Source organism: Abramis brama, assembly GCF_963993115.1.
Source record: "Abramis brama genome assembly, chromosome: 18".
Taxonomy (NCBI): domain Eukaryota; kingdom Metazoa; phylum Chordata; class Actinopteri; order Cypriniformes; family Leuciscidae; genus Abramis; species Abramis brama.
In genome coordinates, this window is record NC_139980.1 from 1,858,818 (window position 1) to 1,880,590 (window position 21,773).

Sequence of the window (21,773 nt, forward strand, 5' to 3'; positions counted from 1 at the left end):
GTTTCTCATACCTTTCCCAGTCAGGTAGTAGTGGTATTAAACAAAAAGCTCTTCCAGCAGCTGCAGCAGCACCTGAAGTGTTTGTCGGCAAGAAGAGGGAGAATGAGGTGAGCGCGCACAGTGATGATGATGATGATGATGATGTCAGTGTCCGTCAGTAGGGGGCGCGCGCTTCTCCACTCGTAAAGGGCCACCGCGCTGGTGACGTCACGCACTCACTCTCGCCACTCGCAGCGCAACAGAGTATCGGAGCGAGCGCGAGACACGGAGAGAGAGAGAGAGAGAGAGAGAGAAAGAGAGTGTGTGAGAGAGAGAGAGCATGGGGCGCGCGGATCGGCTGGAATAAGAAACAATTCCCAACACTTTTAAAAACTTTCTCAACTCGGCCGACAGATATGGATACCATCATTTTCAGCATGGTAGTCCTGCACACTGCGTTTGGAGGCGCAGGAGCCCAGTACACACCCGGTAAGTGCCTAAACATTCACCTTTAACGATCCCTGGAGCGGAACGACCAAAAGTTTATGCGGTTGTTGCTTTGAACGCGTGCGCACCTTTATGTGTGGCTCGAGCACTCGGTTAGTTCGTTTATGTGTCCAGGTGGCTCTTTGGACAGGACATGTGTGTGTGTAGGGGTGATTTGTGCTGGTTTTGTGCTAGAGAACAGGGGGAACACAGGTATTTCAGTTGCGGAGTGAAAGTGCTTCACCGAGCCCCACTAACCCTGATCAACTGCCCGCCTGGAATTTCTGTCGTCACTGGGAGATGATTCTAATCAGAATTCTCTTTCTTTACAACACAACAGAAAACAGAATCGTTCTAATAGAATCTTTCTAATACAATCGTTCTAATAGAATCGTTCTAATGACCCGACAAATGCGTCGGAGTTGTACGGGTTTAAAACTCCCGAGTCGTCTCGTAGGAAAACATTATTTTAAGTCCTGCATGTTTAGAAGTAGGCTACACAATATGCAACATCTTAGAAAATCAAAAATCCTCTTAAGATGTTGCGTTCATTAGTATCCTTCAGGATTGGCTTCAAATGATACATTCTCACACGAGGGTTTTTCAGAACTATAGGGAAAACCCCGATCATGTGTTGGATCAAGCCTCTGACTTACTTGAGTTTGTTCAAATTTTGAAAGATGTTTCTTTACAGGAGTTTGTTTTCTTTACAGTATCAGTCTTCTTTTAAAATATATTTTTAAATTATAATTATTGTAGGTTTTAGCTGGAGCACAAATGTGACCTCAAAGCATCACAGTGTATCAAGGGGAAAATGGCACATTTTGAATAATTTTGGCAGATTTTTAGTTGAAATTATTAGTTTCTCTCACAGATATGAGGATAAAATAGAGCTGTTACCAACTGAGAGAAATGCATGAGGTTTGATAGTGTTGTTTTTACATCCCCAAACGTGTCATTATAAATCGTTCCGAATGGACTCACATTATCAAATATTAAATGATCACTTTTTATAATTCTTGCAACATTATTATAACTATAATAATATATTATTATTAGTATTGTTGGTCACTTTGTAAATAATCACAGATAATTTATTGTAAAATATATATTTTTTTAATTGACTGAAATCCTAAAAGTTTTGCCTGTACTCAGACAGATGATTTACACACATCTAACGCTTTCTAATCTTGCGATTGCTCACATCTGTAACCCGTATCACAGCTCCGTCTGTGGGGGGATACAGCTGTCTATGTAATTGCTGATTAATTAATCAGTGAGTCTTAACCTCGGATTAATTCTATTAGAATAATCAAAAACAACGGATGACAAATGGCAAATTACGTGAGGCTGGGATTGATTAGTGACTGGTGTAATTATGCCAGCGTGTTATGGAAATGAAGAGGGGGATCAGCGCTCGCTTTGAACGAGCCAGCTAATCCCTGATATATCGCTCTTTTTCTCTTTCCCTGGACGCAGCTCAAATGGGACATGCGGAGAAAGGTGAGTCGTAAATCCATGCCACTATCATCATCATCATCATCATAAACATCTGTCCTGGGCATCTGTGTCTGAACGATTGACCCAATGACCTCGTCCCGATGTGCCGCTCCGTCAGCCAAACGAGCGCGGGTTTGCAGTCATGCACTTGATCAGACAAACATATCGACACACAATTCAGCTTTGTTTACCCCTCAAATGCACACTTAACAGGGAACCAATGACTTCCCAGAATCCCCACGCGATCAGCTTTCAGAGTAAAAGTGCTGGACTTGTGTTTGTAATAAGCCACGTCTTGATTCTTACTCAGAGTAAATTTCATTGCGGGCTGTCATAGAAACATGATTATAGAGAAGGACAAAGAGAAAGCTTTCTTCTGCATTTCTTCAGAGCACTCGCAGCCGTTGGCATGCTGACTTTGAAATGGTTTTAAAGGAAAGCCTGGCAAACAGCGCTCAGACACAATGGCAAATTATGCACATTTCTTACACGTTTGCTGCAGACTCCGATTACAGCCGCACACTTGCATGTGTGTGTGTGTGTGTGTGTGTGGGTCTATGCTTTTACAGCCGAGAGAAAGCAAGGTCTTCAATGTGACTTTAACAAGGCATTTGTGCGTGGAGTCGTGAAAGGCTAACTCGTGATTTGAATATAATGCTTTGCTTTTGGGGTCGTTATTTTGGCCCATGTGCCATCGGTGTGGACGTAATGATCGAGATGGGATGTAAAGTGATGTTAAGTGAGTCTGAGGAGGAATAGAAGAATATGAGCGTGTGTTTTGTCTTCCACACCGAAGGTTTTGGCCCTGGAGAACTGAGATTCGGTGTATCTGATTCTCTGAGGGTCTGTCGGTGGAGAACAGCACTTGACTGGCTGTCAACAATATTTGGGGCTTGCTTTTTTGGACATTCTTTGTAAAGTCAAAAAGAAAGAAAACTTGCAGAGACATCTCTTCTCCTCTCTGATGACGAGGGCGGGGCAACCTGTCAATCACACGAGATCCACCAATAGCAAACCACAACCTTCCAATTAATTCCCCACAGACACAATCAAGCCCCGCCCACATTTGTGCTTGTTCCTGAAGCGTTTCACTCGGATATACAACACAATAAAGAAGAAAAGATCAACACAACTTACAATTCATGTTAACTTTAAAATGTGTGGAACAATGGGAATGCACACCAATGAGTTCAAAGGTACAGCACGCACATCCAAAACAATAAAACTGGGTGCTGGGCAGACAAGTATAGTTGCAGAGGTAAACAATGAGTCCGCACACCAGAAAATGCTCCTTAGCGATTTTAATGGTTGTTCACCACGTGTAACATTTCGGGCCCAAGCCCTTCATCAGATCATATTTCCAGTAAGAGTAATATCATGTCAAAATTGTGTCAATTTGCATGATCTCACATTGACTTTAAAGGCAACAAAATTGGGCAATTATAGGTAACACTCTATTTTACAGTGTCATTGTTACATGTAGTTACTGTAGTAATAACTATAAATTATGCATAATTACATGCAATTAACCCTAAACCAAACACTCTTCTTAACCCTAATCCTATAGTAAGTACATGTAGTTAAATATATTACTGTATATTAATGTATAATAACACTGTAACACAGACACCTTAAAATTAAGGGTTACACTTTATTTTAAGGTGTCATTGTTACAGTGTAATTATATATTTAAGTACTGAGTAATATTAAGCAACTACATGTACTATAGGGTTAGGGTAGGATTATGATTTGGTTGAGGGTTATTTGCATGTAATTATGCATCATTTACTGTTATTACTACGGTAAGTACATGTAACATATGTAACAAGGACACTGTAAAATAAAGTGTTACCAAATAAAGTGTAACCCTTTATTTTAAGGTGCCTTTGTAACGGTGTAATTATACATTTAAGTACTGAGTAATATTAACATGTACTAGGGTTTGGTTTATGGTTATTTCTAATTATGCATAATTTATAGTTATTACTACATGTGTAACACGTGTAACAATGACACTGTAAAATAAAGTGTTCCAGAGAAAGTTGAGGTAATTTTGCTGTGATGAATCACGCAGAAGAGCAGAGAGATGTGGTGTTCCTCGTCTGCAGGATCTGATCTGCCGGGTCACCGAGGGCCTCGCGTCTGTGTTAAATCACAGCTTCGGCCGCGAGTTGCTTATCACAGCAGCTGCGAGAGAGAGAGAGAGAGAGAGAGAGCGTGCTTATTTTGCAGACTCGCTACAAAATCTATTTACAGCAGACAGGTATTGTCTTCGGACAGCGCTTTTTCTCCTCGCTGAAGTTTCTCAGATTATGCGCACAGAATCAATACCTGACAAGTGCGTGGAGCGCTTTAGTGTTTCATCTGATGCAGCTGTATGGATTTTTAATCCAGTCCTGCGTAACGTCGTCTCGGCTGATGCTGAGGGTTTGTCAGCGCGCTTATGGAGTCGATGCTCAGTGAATCTGAATGAATGAAGTTATTCTCATTAGAAACAGTGCTGACCTGTCAGCAGGGCATGTGTTGAGGACATTTCTTCACCTTAAGTGTCCTTAAGGTCATTTCAAATGACGTGTGTCAACACTTACTCCCTCAAGCACTGGAATGCTGTATTCACATTATAAATGACGACTTCATTTGAAGATTATTGGCCAATTTGAATGATGTATCATTGCTTGAAAATTGTATCTAGATATGACACAACATCAAAAGGAAAAGCACATTGTGACATTCATTGAATATTCATCATATTATACACACTAGATATCACATGCAAATTAATAAACAGTCACATTTCCATTCTGTGATTCTTTATGCATTTTTTTTCGGTTACACTTTATTTTAAGGTGTCCTTGTTACAGTGTAATTATATATTTAGCTACTATAGTAATATTAAATGTACTTTCCATATAGGGTTAGTTGCGTGTGATCATGCATAGGTGTACGATACATATCGTCTACGATAATATAGTGATTGTTGTTTTAACGATGTGTGATCTGACATTATCGAGTATTATTATTATTTTTATTTATTGATTAAATGTTAGAATTTGACACAAAATATGATCCATACATTTAATAGTTAAAAAAAAAAGCCTTTATAAAGTAAAAACTGCCCGTAAGTGGTAAAAATCTATTTAAACTTAATGGAAAAGATGATTTCTGTCACTGCTGTGAACTGAGCATCACACAGAATATGAAGAATATCAGAAATGGTCCACATTAGTCCTTAACCTGCCAAGATACCAACACAACAAACACACTCAGCAAAATATCGCCTAATTATCATTATCGAGAAAATCCCAGAAAATATTGAGAAATATTTTTGTTTGTGCTGAGCAAAGATTAATCACGATTAATCTCATCCAAAATAAAAGTTTGTGTTTACATAATATATATGTGTGTAATGTGTATAATTATTTTGTATAATACACACACATGTATGTATATATTAAAGAAATATTTGCATACACTGTATATATATTTATATATAATTTATATTATATATAAATATAAATATTGTATATATACATAACACATTTTTAAAAAATATATACATGCATGTGTATTTATATATACAAAATAATTATACACAGTACACACACATATATTATGTAAAAATAAAATATTTTGGATGCGATTAATCGTTGCCCAGCACTAATCATTTTTTGTCAATATCGCACACCTCTAATCATGCATAATATAAGATATTACTATAGTAGCCACACATAACATGTCTGGAGGTCAAAGTGCGTCATGATGTTTGTGTTTGCGTTGAAGCTCAGGTCACGTGACACACAGGAGGACGAGCGCGGCTGTTTTGAAGGGATCTGTGTGGTGTGATGAGTGTGATTCGGTGAGGCTGGAGGTCAGTGAACATCTGCTGACTCGTTCCCCTCAGAGAAGCGCAGGCTTTTCCACAGAGACGCTGTTGCCTGCGGAGGACGAGCACTTTGTGGATTACCACAGTAATGGGCAGCAGGGCCTGTAAGCTCCTTTAGAGAGGCTCGAATCACAGCCAAAGGAGGGAAAGTCGGATTGAGGATTTGGTCATTCGATTGTTTTTGTTTTATGTCGTCTCTGCCCTCGGGCTTCGAAGAGCGGCGTGTTGTGATTTGTGACTGTCCTGATATCCATAAAGATTATGATGATGGTGCGGGTGATTATCGAATTAAGCCCACAGCGCCGATCATAAGCTCTCTTTAAAGGAAAACATCCTTTCAGCGAGAATCGTGTTGCTCTTTCAGATCAGCTTCACTCATCAAGGAGCCGTTTGGTCCCAGGTGTTTCTCTGAAAAACTCCTAGCGGACACAAATCCCAATCATTGATTTTTAAACCGAATTTGATGACAAGCGTTGGAGATCTGAGACTTTCAATTGCAGATTCTTATGTGAAGTCTGAGGACAGTTTGTGTGATGTGGTTGTGATCTCAAACTGAAGACACACAAAGAAAACGCGAGACTACTGGGTGTTTCGCTCGGGAGAATACTTTGAGAAGCGGGAGACATTTCCGTTTAATCTCATCGCTTTATAGTGGAAACTAGATTAGAAAGAGATCTCATTTGGGATGTTCTCTTTATCTGAGCACAGTATGAGACGTTGTTGAGATTTGAAGCTTTAAAGTTGACATGAGAGTCTTTTGTTCAGGAGGAACATCCGAGAAGCATTGAATCTCATTTGCGTTTTGTCTTTCCTCGGGCGACTCTCACAGCGTTTCCTCCCGTGAACGCTCTCGGCTCAACCTTGCCGTTGTTAAAATCACTCCGCAGCCTTAATTTTGCACAAAATGGTTGTCATGTCCTCTGACTCCCCGGCGTCAGGACGGCAGATAGGTGCGTTAATCGTGACGGACAGCTCACATGCTGAGACAGGAGCGCGGATGACAGATCTGAGATGAGGGCGAGCGAGTGCGAATGAGACTGGAAATGAGAAGGAGAGAGAGAGAGACCGTATGCCTCGCCGTGATTCATCTGTCTTGAGTCAGGCTGTCTTATATCTGTGTCAACACCATGACGTTTTGGAGATATCAAGTTTGAACACGTCCAGGAGTGTGTGTGTGATTTACCTGTCTTTCATTCTTCGCTCCTTTGAGACGCACACATGTGAAATCCTCTCAGACTTCGGCTGAATTAAGGAGTCGTGTCTGCGCGTCACGGCTCAAACTGGCCTACTTCTGATGTCTGACTCGCACTTGTAAAAGCTAATATAACATCTGTAATGACACTATATTGAAAAACATCAGAAGCAGGTTCTTCCTCAACTATTGCAGTGCTCTTTCATCACTGTAACCTTGCTGGAATAATAATAATAGTAGTTATTATTCATTAACAAAAACCCATTAGGTATATAAGAGCATTTTAGTCATTTATCTAGCAATTTTGTTTTAAATTTTTTGGTGTATGTGCGTGCATTGATGTATTCTGTTTAATATAATCGAAAACTAATGATTAAAATAAAAAATAATAAAAAATATTTGCATGTTGATGGAGTGGGCACTTTACTGAAATATTAATAAGCAGTGAAAATATTAATTTTACATTATGACAAAACACTTAAGGCTTACATTTTTAAGAATTACATTCAGTTTGACATTAGAACAGATATATATGCTCAAAAACATGCCGAAATTAATTTTCATTTTGAAATGAACAACATGAACTGAGTTCAACTCAGTGTAAGTATGAGTTGCATTTTTTTTAAAATCAATTAATAGATAGAGGCAAAAATGAGTGTCATGTCTAGTATAGCTGTGATAATGTCAGTTTAACGTTTCTGAGACTACGAAGCCCTCTTTGTAAGGTTTGAGTGAAGGTCTCTGTCTGGTTGAGTTGCTGTAAACTGAAGTGCCCAGCCCTATCCTTCAGGCAAACAAACAGAAAAGCATTGCATCTGTTCCTAAGTGTTTTCAGCCTACTTTACTGCATAAGGTCAAATGTTTTGGGGAACAGCTGTGCTAGCCTGAGGGAGAGCCGGCGGGAAGCGTCGGCACAGGTGGGCCTCAGGGGGCGGGGCTCGGCGCTGTCAATCATCTGTGCCTCTGTAGGGGGTGGACCTTATATACAGGATATTTATATAGTCACTGTTGGGTGGAAACCATGTGTGTCCAGAACCACTACTTTTCAGAGAATGGGGGGGGGGGAAGTATTTTTAAAAATAATTAACGCTGTGTTGTCAAAGTTGATATTGTGGCTTTTGTCAGACACAACATTTTATTATTAACATGTTACAAAAATCAAGCTGAAATGTTGTTTGACCAGTGAATGTTGTATGTGTGTTTTGTCCTTCATCATTCAGAACGGCTTCATCTGACACAGAGCATCGCATTACGCTTTCATCAGCTTACAGGTTATGAAGTTTAGTGTGTTTATGTGGCCGCTCAGTGTCTCTGTTCTCATGTTATTAAAGATGAAGTGCTTCACACAGGCTGTTTAAGACAGTATTGACCGTGGCTCAACGACAAATGCCAGATGAAGACACTTTTCTCCGCTCCTCAAATACACATACATTAGCCTTTATATATACAGTGTTTGTAGTGTAAAGAAAACGCTGTACTTAATCAAACATCAGTTCTTTGTTTACTCTCGAACTGCAAATAAGCAGAGACGCTCCAAACTGAGAGCAGAACCTCATTCATAATAGAGGTGGGCGGAGCTATGAGCTTTGACTGACAGTTTGAGGAGCAAATGGAGTTACGTGCTTTAGTCACAAGCTCTTTTTAACACTTTTTTTATTGGTTAAGTATAGGGTTGGGAATTGAAAATCGATTCCAATTCTTGAATGTCACGTGTGGCTTCAGGAAGACAGAAGAATCAACACAACGTTTAATGATAAATATCCACAAGGCATGCAAACAGGCAGGGTAACACACACATAGGGTAACGGTGATCGGACAGAGAATGAATGTGAGGGACCAACTTATATAGCAAACACAAATGAGAATGAGTAATAGAACACAGCTGACACATATGAACTAATACTGAGGAGCGGGGAACTGAACAAAGGAACACATGATGAACATGAAAACAAACTAAAAGTCCATGATAATGAAACTAACTGAACATTAATGTGACAGAATCGAAAACTTGAGGTCAGGAATCGGTTACTTGTTATAAGATTCAAATTAAACTCTGTTTTCAGTGCTGCGCACACACACGTGTAACAGAATATTGGATCCGTGAAACTCTTAAAGTGACAGCAGCCTAATATTCCTGCGGCCGTCTCTATAATAACACTAATATTCCTGCGGCCGTCTCTATAATAACACTAATCAAACAACAACAAGAACAACTCGTTCTTGACTGAATAACTTTAACTATATTTGTAATGTATATTTTACTTAAAAAGTGCAGTGTTATTTTACATTTGATTATAGTTTCTGTACATGAATACCTGAAAATCTCAAAAGACTGTTTATTTCAGTCTATCTTTGTTTAGTTTTATTTATTTGCTCCAATTGCTAATACATTTTTTATTTGTTATTTTTAATTACTGAGTGTTTACTTGTCTTTAATAATGCGTGAAATTTATATTAGTTGGGCTAGTTGTTTTTCTACGGTATTTTTAAACCACAGGCAAACGTTCCTTGTGTAAGTGTTCTTTAGCCTGCTGATTTGTGTTCATGATATTCAGCTACAATTTTAAAAGTTTTGCAATAAGACTAAATGTGAATGATATCTAAGTTTTTGTTTTACCTTATTGGAATCGAAATTAGGAATTGATGAGCAGAATCGAAATAATAATGTTAAACTTCAGATGATACTCAACCCTAGTTAAGTATTTGCAAAACCCATAGACCGGCGTAAAGGGTTGACCAATAGTAATGATTTAAATGACATAATATGGAGATACGAAACTTCATCACAACACGACAAATATATAGGTCAAGATGCTGGTGTCATTAATGGCCACTGTGGCAGACAAATACATGTCCGTGTCATTAGGCGCGTTTCCATTAAAGATTTGCGCAAAACTTTTCCTTCTAAATATCGACAAAAAACTATTGCGAAATGACGGCGTTTCCATTGATCGATGTTATGCGACTAAAGCGTAATTTTTTCCTCTCGCGATAAGTAAAATCATGCCAAAAACCATGGCAACGGACGTTGGTAAGTTTATATATATATATAATCACAGCCACGTACCGCACTAGACATTATTATTATTAATGGAAGGAAACGTAGGCGTGTTTTCCAAGCATTAATGATAAGGAAAGACCCTTCCTTATCATACGGCTCATATGAGGAGTTTCTGGGTGTTTCTCCCTCAGATCTGCTGCGAGGTCTTGATTGTGGCATTTATTTGAGGTTTAGAATCCATTATTCCTGTAATTCTTTTGTCTTATATGAGTTTAATAAAGAGCTCTCTCTGGTATTCTGTCCAAACACACCGCGTCAACTACGTCAGGTGACTGTAAATGCGCAAAAACTGTTTCCATTGCAGTTTTGCGAAATATTCCTTTTTCGAATTGCCTGAAAAACCTCCTCATGCGAGAGTAACAACTTTTTTGCGATAAAGGGGAGTTTTTGCGAAATTGACGTGTTTCCACTGGGAGTATTTTCAATTCGCAATTTCAATTTGCGCAATTTGAAGGGTAATGGAAACGCGGCTATTGATGGGCCCACACGAGTTTCCCGGCGTGCAGGACCGTGCAGAGGGTTTTCTCATTACGCTGGTGTTAATTGATGCTAATAAGAGGCATGGGAGAGCCCTTGATCTCAGTGTGTTTGTCCTGCCTGCTGTCGGGACTCTGGAGACGGCGTGTCTGAACCCCTCCAGACCCCGTCCTCACACCTTCACGCTGGAATTTACAGCCTGTGTTTGAACAAAAGACCGGAGTCTATCTTCCCGACCCCCACTGACGAGACTCTCCCTGCTCTACTGTCGACGTGAGTTACGGTCCAGCTCAACACACACAAGAAAAGGCCTTTTACATCGACTCCTCCAGCTGAATAGACTTTCAATAGATTCATCACCGCTTTTTAAAGTCTTAAAGTTGTGTGTGTGTGTGTGTGTGTTTCGGCCTCAGATCATGTGTGTTTTTGAGCAGACACCACACAGAACCCCCCCCCACACACACGCTGAAGGGGAGAAACTCTCCATGTGAAGACACTGAGGCTCTTCTATGGCATTGCTGAGAAAACCTCCGTGGTTTTGAGGTTACGTTAGTTATATTGCACATGCGCTCATGTCAGTGAATCCGATGAGTGTGTTTCTTTTCAAACAGAAAACAGGTCACAGTTGAAAAGAAGAGCTCAATCGATCTGACGTGCTTTCTTTGACTCCTGTAGAGTGTGTGTCCGCTGAAGTTTGTGTTACGCTCAGATGTGCTTACGTGATTTGTTTGTTCATGTGATTCACGCAGTCCGTCTCTCATCGCCGTGATACGCTCTTGCTGACGGCCAAATACAACAGGAGAGACTGAAAGAAATGACGTGGGAGCAGCAACATGAGCCTGTGAAAGCTGAGCCTTGCTGTGTGTGTGTGTGTGTGTGTGTTAACTTACTTAAGCTGGACTGTGATGCTATTTTCTTCTAGAAACAAACTCTGTTGCATTATTTTCCTGTTATCTCTGTAAAGCTGCTGTGAAACAATCTGTATTGTAAAAAGCACTATAGAAATAAAGGTGACTTGACTTGTGTGTGTGCGTGCGTGTGTGTGTGTGTGTGTGTGTGTGTGTGTGATGGGTAGGTTTAGGGGTAGAGTTAGTGTGTGTGTGTGTGTGTGTGTGTGTGATGGGTAGGTTTAGGGGTAGAGTGTGTGTGTGTGATTGTTATGGGTAGGGTTAGTGTGTGTGTGTGTGTGTGTGTGATGGGTAGGTTTAGGGGTAGAGTTAGTGTGTGTGTGTGTGATGGTTAGGTTTAGAGGTAGAGTTAGTGTGTGTGTGTGTGTGTGATTGTTATGGGTAGGGTTAGTGTGTGTGTGTGTGTGTGTGATGGTTAGGTTTAGGGGTAGGGTTAGTGTGTGTGTGTGTGTGTGTGTGTGTGTGTGATGGGTAGGTTTAGGGGTAGAGTTTGTCTGTGTGTGTGTGTGTGTGTTTGTGTGTGTGTGTTAGGGCTGCACGATATTGGGGGAAAATAACATTGCGATATTTTATTTTTCTGCGATATATACTGCGATATGAAATCTAATCTAATTTTTTCTTACAAACAAAAATGGGGTGAGCACACTTACATTCTCATTTTAAATGATTTAAACATCAGAGTATTATTTAACTTAGAGTATATTATTTGTTTGTAACTTTAGGATATGGTTTGAATTGTTAACATATTAACTAACATGAACTTACCATGAGCAATACTTTTGTTACTATATTTATTAATCTTTGTTTATCTTAGTTTGTAAAAACACAGCTGTTCATTGTTTGGTAATGTTACTTCACAGTGCATTAACTATTAACAAATACTGTACAACTTTTGATTTCAACAATGAAGGCTATAGCCTAAATGTTGAAATTAACAATGTTGTAGAAGTGCAGTTTAGTAATAGTAAATGTTAACTAATGTAGTTAAATAGTTTAATAAATAGAACATTATTGTACATTTTTTTGATTATTATTTATACACCAATTCAGACGTCTCGTGAGTTCAGTGTTGGACAGGTCAGTTGTTTAAACCATTCATTAAATTTAATCGGTTCAAAGGAATCATTAGTTCGCGAATCGGACGTGTACGGCACGCGTTGTGTAATTATCTCGGCAGTTTAGGATATCGCACAAGATTTGACAACACAGAAAACATTTTATCACTGGATAGTTTTTTTGTCCGACACCATCGTGATATGCGCGAGGGAGAGAGAGGAAGACAGCGCTCGTGTTGGTTGAAGACGGTGAAGGTGAGCGCGTGCGCGGCCGGGGCTCTCTCTCTCTCTTTCTTCTCGTTCTTATATGCGCCCTGTTAAACTGACAGGACTTAAAAACACATGCAAATGATAAACTTTCACTCTATGATGGTTAAGCTGTGCAATTAATCCGCGAATCAATCACATTCGGGGCCGGGGAGCAGCTGGCCCGTATGGTTAATGAATAACGGATCAACTACGACAGCCTACATCGCACATCCTGCGATGTGACTATCGTGGATTCGTACATCGCGATACCGATGCTTAAACGACACATCGTGCAGCCCTAGTGTGTGTGATGGGTAGGTTTAGGGGTAGAGTTAGTCTCTCTGTGTGTGTGTGTGTGTGTGTGTGTGTGTGTGTGTGTGTGTGATTGTTATGGGTAGGGTTAGTGTGTGTGTGTGTGTGTGTGATGGGTAGGTTTAGGGGTAGAGTTTGTCTGTGTGTGTGTGTGTGTGTTTGTGTGTGTGTGTGATGGGTAGGTTTAGGGGGAGAGTTAGTCTCTGTGTGTGTGTGTGTGTGTGTGTGTGTGATTGTTATGGGTAGGGTTAGTGTGTGTGTGTGTGTGTGTGATGGGTAGGTTTAGGGGTAGAGTTAGTGTGTCTGTGTGTGTTTGTGTGATGGTTAGGGTTAGTGTGTGTGTGTTTGTGTGATGGTTAGGGTTAGTGGGTTAGGGTTAGTGTGTGTGTGTTTGTGTGATGGTTAGGGTTAGGGTTAGTTTGTGTGATGGTGTTAGGGTTAGTGTGTGTGTTTGTGTGATGGTTAGGTTTAGGGTTAGTGTGTGTGTGTGTGTGTGTGTGTGTTTGTGTGATGGTTAGGGTTAGGGTTAGTGTGTGTGTGTTTGTGTGATGGTTAGGTTTAGGGTTAGTGTGTGTGTGTGTGTGTGTGTGTGTTTGTGTGATGGTTAGGGTTAGTGTGTGTGTGTGTGTGTGTGTGTGTGTGTGTGTGTTTGTGTGATGGTTAGGGTTAGTGTGTGTGTGTTTGTGTGATGGTTAGTTTTAGGGTTAGGGTTAGAGTGTGTGTGTGTGTTTGTGTGATGTTAGGGTTAGGGTTAGTGTGCGTGTGTGTGTTTGTGTGATGGTTAGGGTTAGTGTGTGTGTGTGTGTGTGTGTTTGTGTGATGGTTAGGGTTAGTGTGTGTGTGTGTGTTTGTGTGATGGTTAGGTTTAGGGTTAGTGTGTGTGTGTTTGTGTGATGGTTAGGGTTAGTGTGTGTGTGTGTTTGTGTGATGGTTAGGGTGTGTGTGTGTGTGTTTGTGTGATGGTTAGGGTTATGGTTAGTTTGTGTGATGGTGTTAGGGTTAGTGTGTGTGTTTGTGTGATGGTTAGGTTTAGGGTTAGTGTGTGTGTGTGTGTGTGTGTGTTTGTGTGATGGTTAGGGTTTAGTGTGTGTGTGTGTGTGTGTGTGTTTGTGTGATGGTTAGGGTTAGTGTGTGTGTGTGTGTGTTTGTGTGATGGTTAGGGTTAGTGTGTGTGTGTGTGTGTGTTTGTGTGATGGTTAGGTTTAGGGTTAGTGTGTGTGTGTTTGTGTGATGGTTAGGGTTAGTGTGTGTGTGTTTGTGTGATGGTTAGGGTTAGGGTGTGTGTGTGTGTGTGTGTGTGTTTGTGTGATGGTTAGGGTTAGGGTTAGTGTGTGTGTGTTTGTGTGATGGTTAGTTTTAGGGTTAGAGTGTGTGTGTGTGTTTGTGTGATGTTAGGGTTAGTGTGCGTGTGTGTGTGTGTGTTTGTGTGATGGTTAGGGTTAGTGTGTGTGTGTGTGTGTGTTTGTGTGATGGTTAGGGTTAGTGTGTGTGTGTGTGTGTGTGTTTGTGTGATGGTTAGGTTTAGGGTTAGTGTGTGTGTGTGTTTGTGTGATGGTTAGGGTTAGGGTGTGTGTGTGTGTGTGTGTGTGTGTTTGTGTGATGGTTAGGGTTAGGGTTAGTGTTTATGTGATGGTTAGTTTTAGGGTTAGGGTTAGAGTGTGTGTGTGTGTTTGTGTGATGTTAGGGTTAGGGTTAGTGTGTGTGTGTGTGTGTGTTTGTGTGATGGTTAGGGTTAGTGTGTGTGTGTGTTTGTGTGATGGTTAGGGTTAGTGTGTGTTTGTGTGATGGTTAGGTTTAGGTGTAGGTTAGTTTAAGAGGAGTTAATATAGAGTTTGTACAGAATAAAAACCGTTACGTCTATGGAATGTCCCCATTTAGATAGCTAAGTAAACGTGTGTGTGTGTGTGTGTGTGTGCTCAGGGTCCCAATCTCTCTTGCTGTCGGGCCACATGTGGTTTAGGTTAACCACAGCTCATTGTGTGTGAACTAACATTAATGGGGTCATTGGTACATCGGTCGCTCACAGGAATTTAGCCACAGAACGAGTATGAAAGAAATGTTTTGCTCGGTGAAGTTCTCCATTAAGTCCCAGCCTCGTCAAGAGTTTCGCTGGGAAATGTTTGAGATCTTTCTCCTGGACTTTAGAGCGCATTTGGAGACGTTGTTCTCTTCTGAAGAGAGACGTGAGATTACAGAGGTCTCTTCTCAGAGTTAATCAGACATTTCCATCGAACTGCTTTCTATGAGAAACATTACAGACATTACAGAGATCTATCTCTCTTGTAATGATTGTAGTGTGTTAGACTGGCTGTAAGTGTTTGGGTGTAAATCACTGTGGTTTGCTGTCTGTGTTTAGATAGTTCTGTGTGTATCACTTGTCTCTTTGAGTCAAGCCAGGATGAACAGGAACATAGACAGAATGAGAGGAGAGACTCGAGCTCAACTATTGTGATGAGATCTGATTAATGCAGGGTGACGATCCTCTCTCTTCACACACACACACACACACACACACACACACACACACACACACACACACACTGCTCTCACTGGAGAGGACATCCCATAGACACGCTGCTTTTTAGCTCATTTATAAAACTCGATTTTATTTATAAAAGTGACCTTTTATTTCATTAATACAATATCTTAAAAGTAGACAAGGGAAAGTGTGTGAAATGTGTTGCGAGAGCTTCTCCAGGTCCACTGGTTTCCTGTGTTAGTTAAACACAATAACAGTCCTGTTTGGTGCTTGTGTAAGAGTGTGTGTGTATGTGTGTGTGTGTGTGTGTGTGTGTGTGTGTGTGAAAGAGATGAAATGAGGGAAAACCAACTGTGTGTTTACTTCTGAATGAAGATTGATGAAGGTAATTACATGCTAGAGTTCATTCCTCAAGAAATAAACCCAGAGATCTGCAGCATCACACACACACACACACACGGACATGCACACACACACACACATACACACGCTTACACACGCTTACACGCGCTTACACACACACGCACACACACACACACACAGACACGTACACACACACATACACGCACGCACACGCACACACACACACACACACACACACTCTCTAATCTACATCTGACGTTTTTAAATGTAAATACAAAATCTGTGTGAACGGCTCCTAACTGTGTGCTAACAGACGTGACACGCCTATGACGTGACAAAATCAATCAAAAATCACAATCAGCCAATCAGAGGAGCGTGTGGGCGGAGTCTCTCTGCAAGAGCAATGAAATGGATAAGCACATAATCAAATTAATCAATATTACACCATTTTAACATTGTTAAAAACACACACTGAGTGACTGAAACTTGTCACTGAACACACAGTTTGAATGTTCTTGTTTCCGGTTATTTATCTTCAGGATCTGAGGAGAATTATCCTCAGATTACTTTGCATGTTGTTTGCAGTTTCTAAACCGGCTTGTTTGGACAGAAACTGATCGGCATGGAAACGACGTCTTTAATCGTGTGTGTCACGTCAGGTTTAGACGGTTTAACTGTCCGAGCTGATGAATGTGTGAAGCTTTGTGTTTGGTGAATGTACGGTATGTGTGTAATGAGTCGTTCTCTTCTCATCAATATATGCTGAATCCACACACACTTCTCTCTGTGACTCGTGCTGTAATTAGTGTGTGTTAATGAGAGCTGAATCAGAGACATTGATCTGATGTGTCTTTATTGCAACACAGCTCACAAACCCACACAGGTCTCCCTCTCTCTCTCTCTCGTGTGTGTGTGTGTGGGTGTGTGTCTCACTCTCTTTTGATTATTTCTGTGATTCATTGGATAAAATAACCTGTAGTCATGTTCTGAAAAGCAACACATTGCTCCTCATCCTGCACACTTTTCTCCTTCAAACAAATGTAAAGGCTATAAAAACAAGTTAAGGTATGAATGTACGTTATGCTGTACATTATGTGCTTAAGTTTAAAATACTAGTTACATTATAAAAGAAAAGAAAACAAGTGCACAAAATGACAGTATTTTGACTGCATTATAAAGAAAAGAACTCACAGAAACACGATATTGTTATTATGCCTATCCTGTAAAAGGCGTCTTTATTATGTCCCATCACTGAAACTGTTCCCATAAAAACATAATTGCGTGCCGACATTATCAAATGTAGTGAACCTGAGTAAACAGAATTAAATATGATGCATTTAAAACCTAGATTTATTGTCCAACAATATTTCTTCGGTAACTCTTTATTTTATTACTATAGTAATAACTGTACATTTTGCATAATTACAAGCAACTAACCCTAATTAATATTCCTCAGTACTGATTTGAATAATTAAACTGCTAGGACACCTTAAAATAAAGTGTAACCTTTCTTTTAAATAAAATATAAGTTTATGAATGAAGCGTTTAATGTTTAATAAAGTGTGTGTTTGCTCACTCTGTGTGCTTTATATTTAATTCTCCAGAAGTGTGTGTTTCAGCTCTGAAACGAGGCTTTGTTGATGATCGCTGTCGAACCCTGGCGTATTACTCAACCCAGCTGATCAATAATAGACTTTGTTGCTGACTATTTTCATTATGGATTATTATCGATCAGTTGCTAGTTTCTTGTGTGTATAAGGTTATGTTGGTTAGTGTGTGTGTGTGCGTGCGCATGTGTGTGTCTGTCGAGCGCTGTTAGCTCATCTTGAGTGACTGATCTCTCCTCTCCCCTGATGTTTGATGTTGGCTGAGATTGTTTTAACGAGTGTGACTGAGACGTCCCACTGTCACCTTCCTGTAGGCAGAGGAACACTCTCTCTCCCTCGGACCCACGGGCCTTTCCATCTCACGTCACATCTACACGCCGAGAGCGCCATTACCCTTCACTAAAACTAACCCAGAAATAAATCAATATAACTACATTAATTATTTCTTAAAATAACCATTAACATTGACTTATTTTATTTCAGCTACTTGTGGAAGTACTAAAGTAACTAAAACTAAATAAAATAAAACTAAATAAAATGTATAAAAACTATTTAGACATATACATATAGATTTTATCCAAAGCGACTTACAAATGTGGATTTAAAAATTCATAAAAAAAAAAAAATGTATTAAAAAAAACTAATAAAAATGACAAAAACAGTTCAATTGTTTAATAAAGTGAAAATAAAAGCAGATAATATAAAAATAAAATCTAATTTAAAATATTAAACACTATAATAGTATAAATGAACACTGGATAGCTGCATAAGTGCTGTTCTCAATATCATCGTTTCAGTGTGTACATAGTTTTGATATTTACCATCATTTCACATTTACTTCTGCGAGGAAGCATTAAAAATGTAATAATCTCTGACTATTAAAATCTTACGTGGCACTGATCACACAAAGAAAAAAACAGCTTGGCTTCATTATTCTATAGTTGGCATGTCTACTTAAAATGTAGGTTTTTGTGGAAGGATTGTGGGGGTGAATACTGACAGGGAAAAATGTGATTTGCAATATCTTGACATTAATGAACAGATGAAAGGAAATATTCAAGGCTGCTGTGATGTTGAACACTCCCATCTTCAGCAGACAATAGATGTCTGCTCTTTTTAGTAGTCGTACTCAGATCCTCTCAAAACATCAGCGCTTAGAGCTTAACTCTCACCTCTCAGATCTCGCTGGAATGTGTTTTGTTTGGCTTCCCTGAAGATCTTTGGTTCAGATTTGATATAACTGTACAGCGAAATAAACATTCTTGGCAGCAAACAATGCGATTTTTTTCCTCGGTTGATTCTCTGCATCAAGTGGCACTCGACGAAGTTTGAAGCCACTCTTTCACAGAAAACTTAGTTGTGAATTTAAAGGGATGACTGATTATGATTTCACTTTTCTAACTTTAGTTAGTGTGTAATGTTAGCCTGGCAAGCCAGACCTACATCAAGATGTTAGGTCTGGCAACTCACCATTGTCACGGCTCAATCCGAGGGGCGGGATAAACGGCTGTCTTTCAAATTCGCTCTGCATGCAATAGGACAGCGCTTCAACCAACCAGAGCGTTTTCCCAACAGTTCCTAGTTGATGATAGATTAAACTTTTGCCGTATCTGGCCGGCAAAACTACGAACACATCTTACTGTTTTAAGAATGACTTAAGTGTCGTTCTTTGTTCTTTGTTCTTTGTTCTTTTCTCAAAGAAAAGCTTAACTCCAAGTCCTCCAGAGTCACGGACAAAGCTGATTGGAAAGACCGCTATTGGCCAGCAGCAGTCGCCATTCTTTGTTTTCAAGTAGCAGGGAATTCAAGCAGAACCGTCACACTCACAACTCTGTCGTCATTATGTAAAGCCCGCCCACCGACTCTATACACGATGTGATTGGCTTGACTAGAGTTTGGTTTTTCCAGCTCGAAAGTCAACGGAGAGTTGCTAGACTACCCTGGCTGCAAAATAAATTTTGCTGCCGCTAGGGTGCGTCTAGATTTCTAGGCTAGTGTAATGTTGCTGTTTGAGCATAAACAACATCTGCAAAGTTACAACGCTCAAAGTTCAAAGCAAAGGGAGATATTTGCTTTTAAAGAAATCGCTTTTTAAGGACTACAACAAACGGCTGGTAGAGACTACACGACATTCCTCGGTTAGTGACATCACCAACCCTAGAATTTACATAAACCCCGCCCCCTGAACATGATTTATAGATTATCAAGACAGAATATGCTAATCAATGACTAGAAGATAACTACACATAAGCTACACAAATTCATCAACTAACCATTCAGAAATGTCCTGTTTTTCTACATGTTGCCACTTCTTCTTGAGTCTCTCCATCATTGTCTGAATCCGGTTTGAACATAAAAGGCTAAAAGTTTTTGAAATATTCAGTGCGTGTCGGAATTGCTAACACACACACACACACACACACAAGCTCCTGTAGCTCCTCCCCCTGTGCCGGGAGCAGCAGCTCATTTGCATTTAAAGGGACACACACATAAACGGATTGTTTTTGCTCACCCTCAAAAAGTGACAATTTTAACATGCTATATAAAAATATCTGTGGGGTATTTTGAGCTAAAACTTCACATACACACTCTGGGGACATCAGAGACTTATTTTACATCTTGTGAAAACGGCATTATACCACCCCTTTAAATGACTTCTCAGTTAGCACAAACACGACTGAGCACGTGCAAGCATAATCAGTGCATTATTTATCTGAACTGCGAGAATATTAATCAAAATATGTCATTATGCTTCCTTATGACGAGGTGTTATTCTGAACTGATCAGCGGTGGGATTCGAGCACCTCGTCTTCCTGTCTTCACGAGCCTCTGATCTTCCTCAGGCTTACGGCCATTTTGAATGACCTGGATTTTGTGGCTCTGTCCGTGAGATGACATCAGCCCGGACGCTTCAGCCATCTTGGCTGGCGTTCAGTCTCTTCTCTCGTGTTGGGAAAGTTTGACCTAGTTAGAGTTATCACCCTCATCACAGCCTCTTTGTGTTTATGGAGACGCTTGTCTTGGCCACATTTTGGAATAAGTCTTATGAAGTGAGGATCTGACATCTGACAGCTGGTTGAAAAACGCAGTCTTTAAAACCTGCTTTAAGAAGATGCCAATTTGTGCTGATTTTGCCACTGTGTTTCTTTCTTTGTGACATGAAATGCAGACAGGTCAGAGAAACAGATGCCATTGGTTCAGGAGTATAGGGCTGGTTGGAATGCTCAGGGTTTGGCTGTCGACACTGATGCTGCTGGTACATGACATAACTAATGATTAATGACATAATCATTCCTGTTTGCAAATGAGTGCCTTCTTACATTGATGGCAGTTCTTAAATAACTTAATAAAGTAACTTAATAAAGCCCCAGTATTTAGTATTTGTGAATGCTCTTACAGAAAATTTGTGACATACTCTTATATTAAAGTAGGATACGAGAAAGGGACATCTCAACAATTACACATACTATCGAGTTTACATAAAAGAATCCCCTTTTTTTATTTGAGCAAACAGGGTATTTGAGGATATCTGTGTTAATACTCTACTGTAGATGGCTGAACTGGACTGCAGTGTGTGTGTGTGTGTGTAACCTGCTGTAAATAATTGGGCAGAGAAAGTGTGTGTTCATAATATGCTACTACATTTGGACAGAAGGTGTGTGTGTGTGTTTGTGTCTGTAATTTATTGTTATGCTTGAGCAGAGAACATGTCTTGTGTGTGTGTGTGTGTGTGTGTGTGTGTGGGTCGGGCTCATGTGCTGCCATATGGGATTGGGGACCGGAGGTTGTGATCCAGATGGCCCTTCCTCTTCCTCCTCCTCTTCCTCCACCCTGCTTACAGGAGATGGACAGTGAATGTCACTGCTGTGTGTTTTATTTCACCGCTCCACCTGTGTGTGTGTGTGTGTGTCTTCAACACTCCAATCATCATCTCACATGCCTCAAGTTATCAATCCAATTGGTTTAATAGTGCAGGACAATAGAGCCAAAAATATATCAAAGAGGTTTTTTTAGGCTCCCGTTCGATTTGTTGAGTTCAGTAAGCGAGTCAGTGATAGATTCGTCAGACCGCTATCATGAGTTTGAACCACGTATGTTTGCATACAGTGCAGTCAGCGAAGACAACGACTCGATAGAAAGACGTCTTTTGATCCCATCACATTCAATTCACACTTCAAACTCTTATCGTGGGTAAAATATCATTTCTTTTGCCATGTCACTG

General features: G+C 40.1%; 1 protein-coding gene across 38 annotated transcripts in view; it reads left to right on the forward strand.

Annotated features, from left to right (window-relative positions):
- The first annotated feature begins 215 nt into the window (after positions 1 to 215).
- ptprk (protein tyrosine phosphatase receptor type K) overlaps positions 216 to 21,773 on the forward strand; it is a 188,609-nt gene continuing 167,051 nt past the window's right edge. For 22 of the 38 annotated variants that reach the window (XM_084091687.1, XM_084091665.1, XM_084091698.1 and 19 more), the window contains exons 1-2: positions 274 to 468; positions 1,945 to 1,968. In XM_084091687.1, the coding sequence (XP_083947813.1) occupies positions 396 to 468; positions 1,945 to 1,968 (97 nt within the window). In that variant the 5' untranslated portion in view covers positions 274 to 395. Of the gene's footprint in view, positions 469 to 1,944; positions 1,969 to 21,773 lie in introns of all 38 variants that reach the window. The other 16 variants (XM_084091697.1, XM_084091675.1, XM_084091679.1 and 13 more) reach the window with 6 other exon arrangements.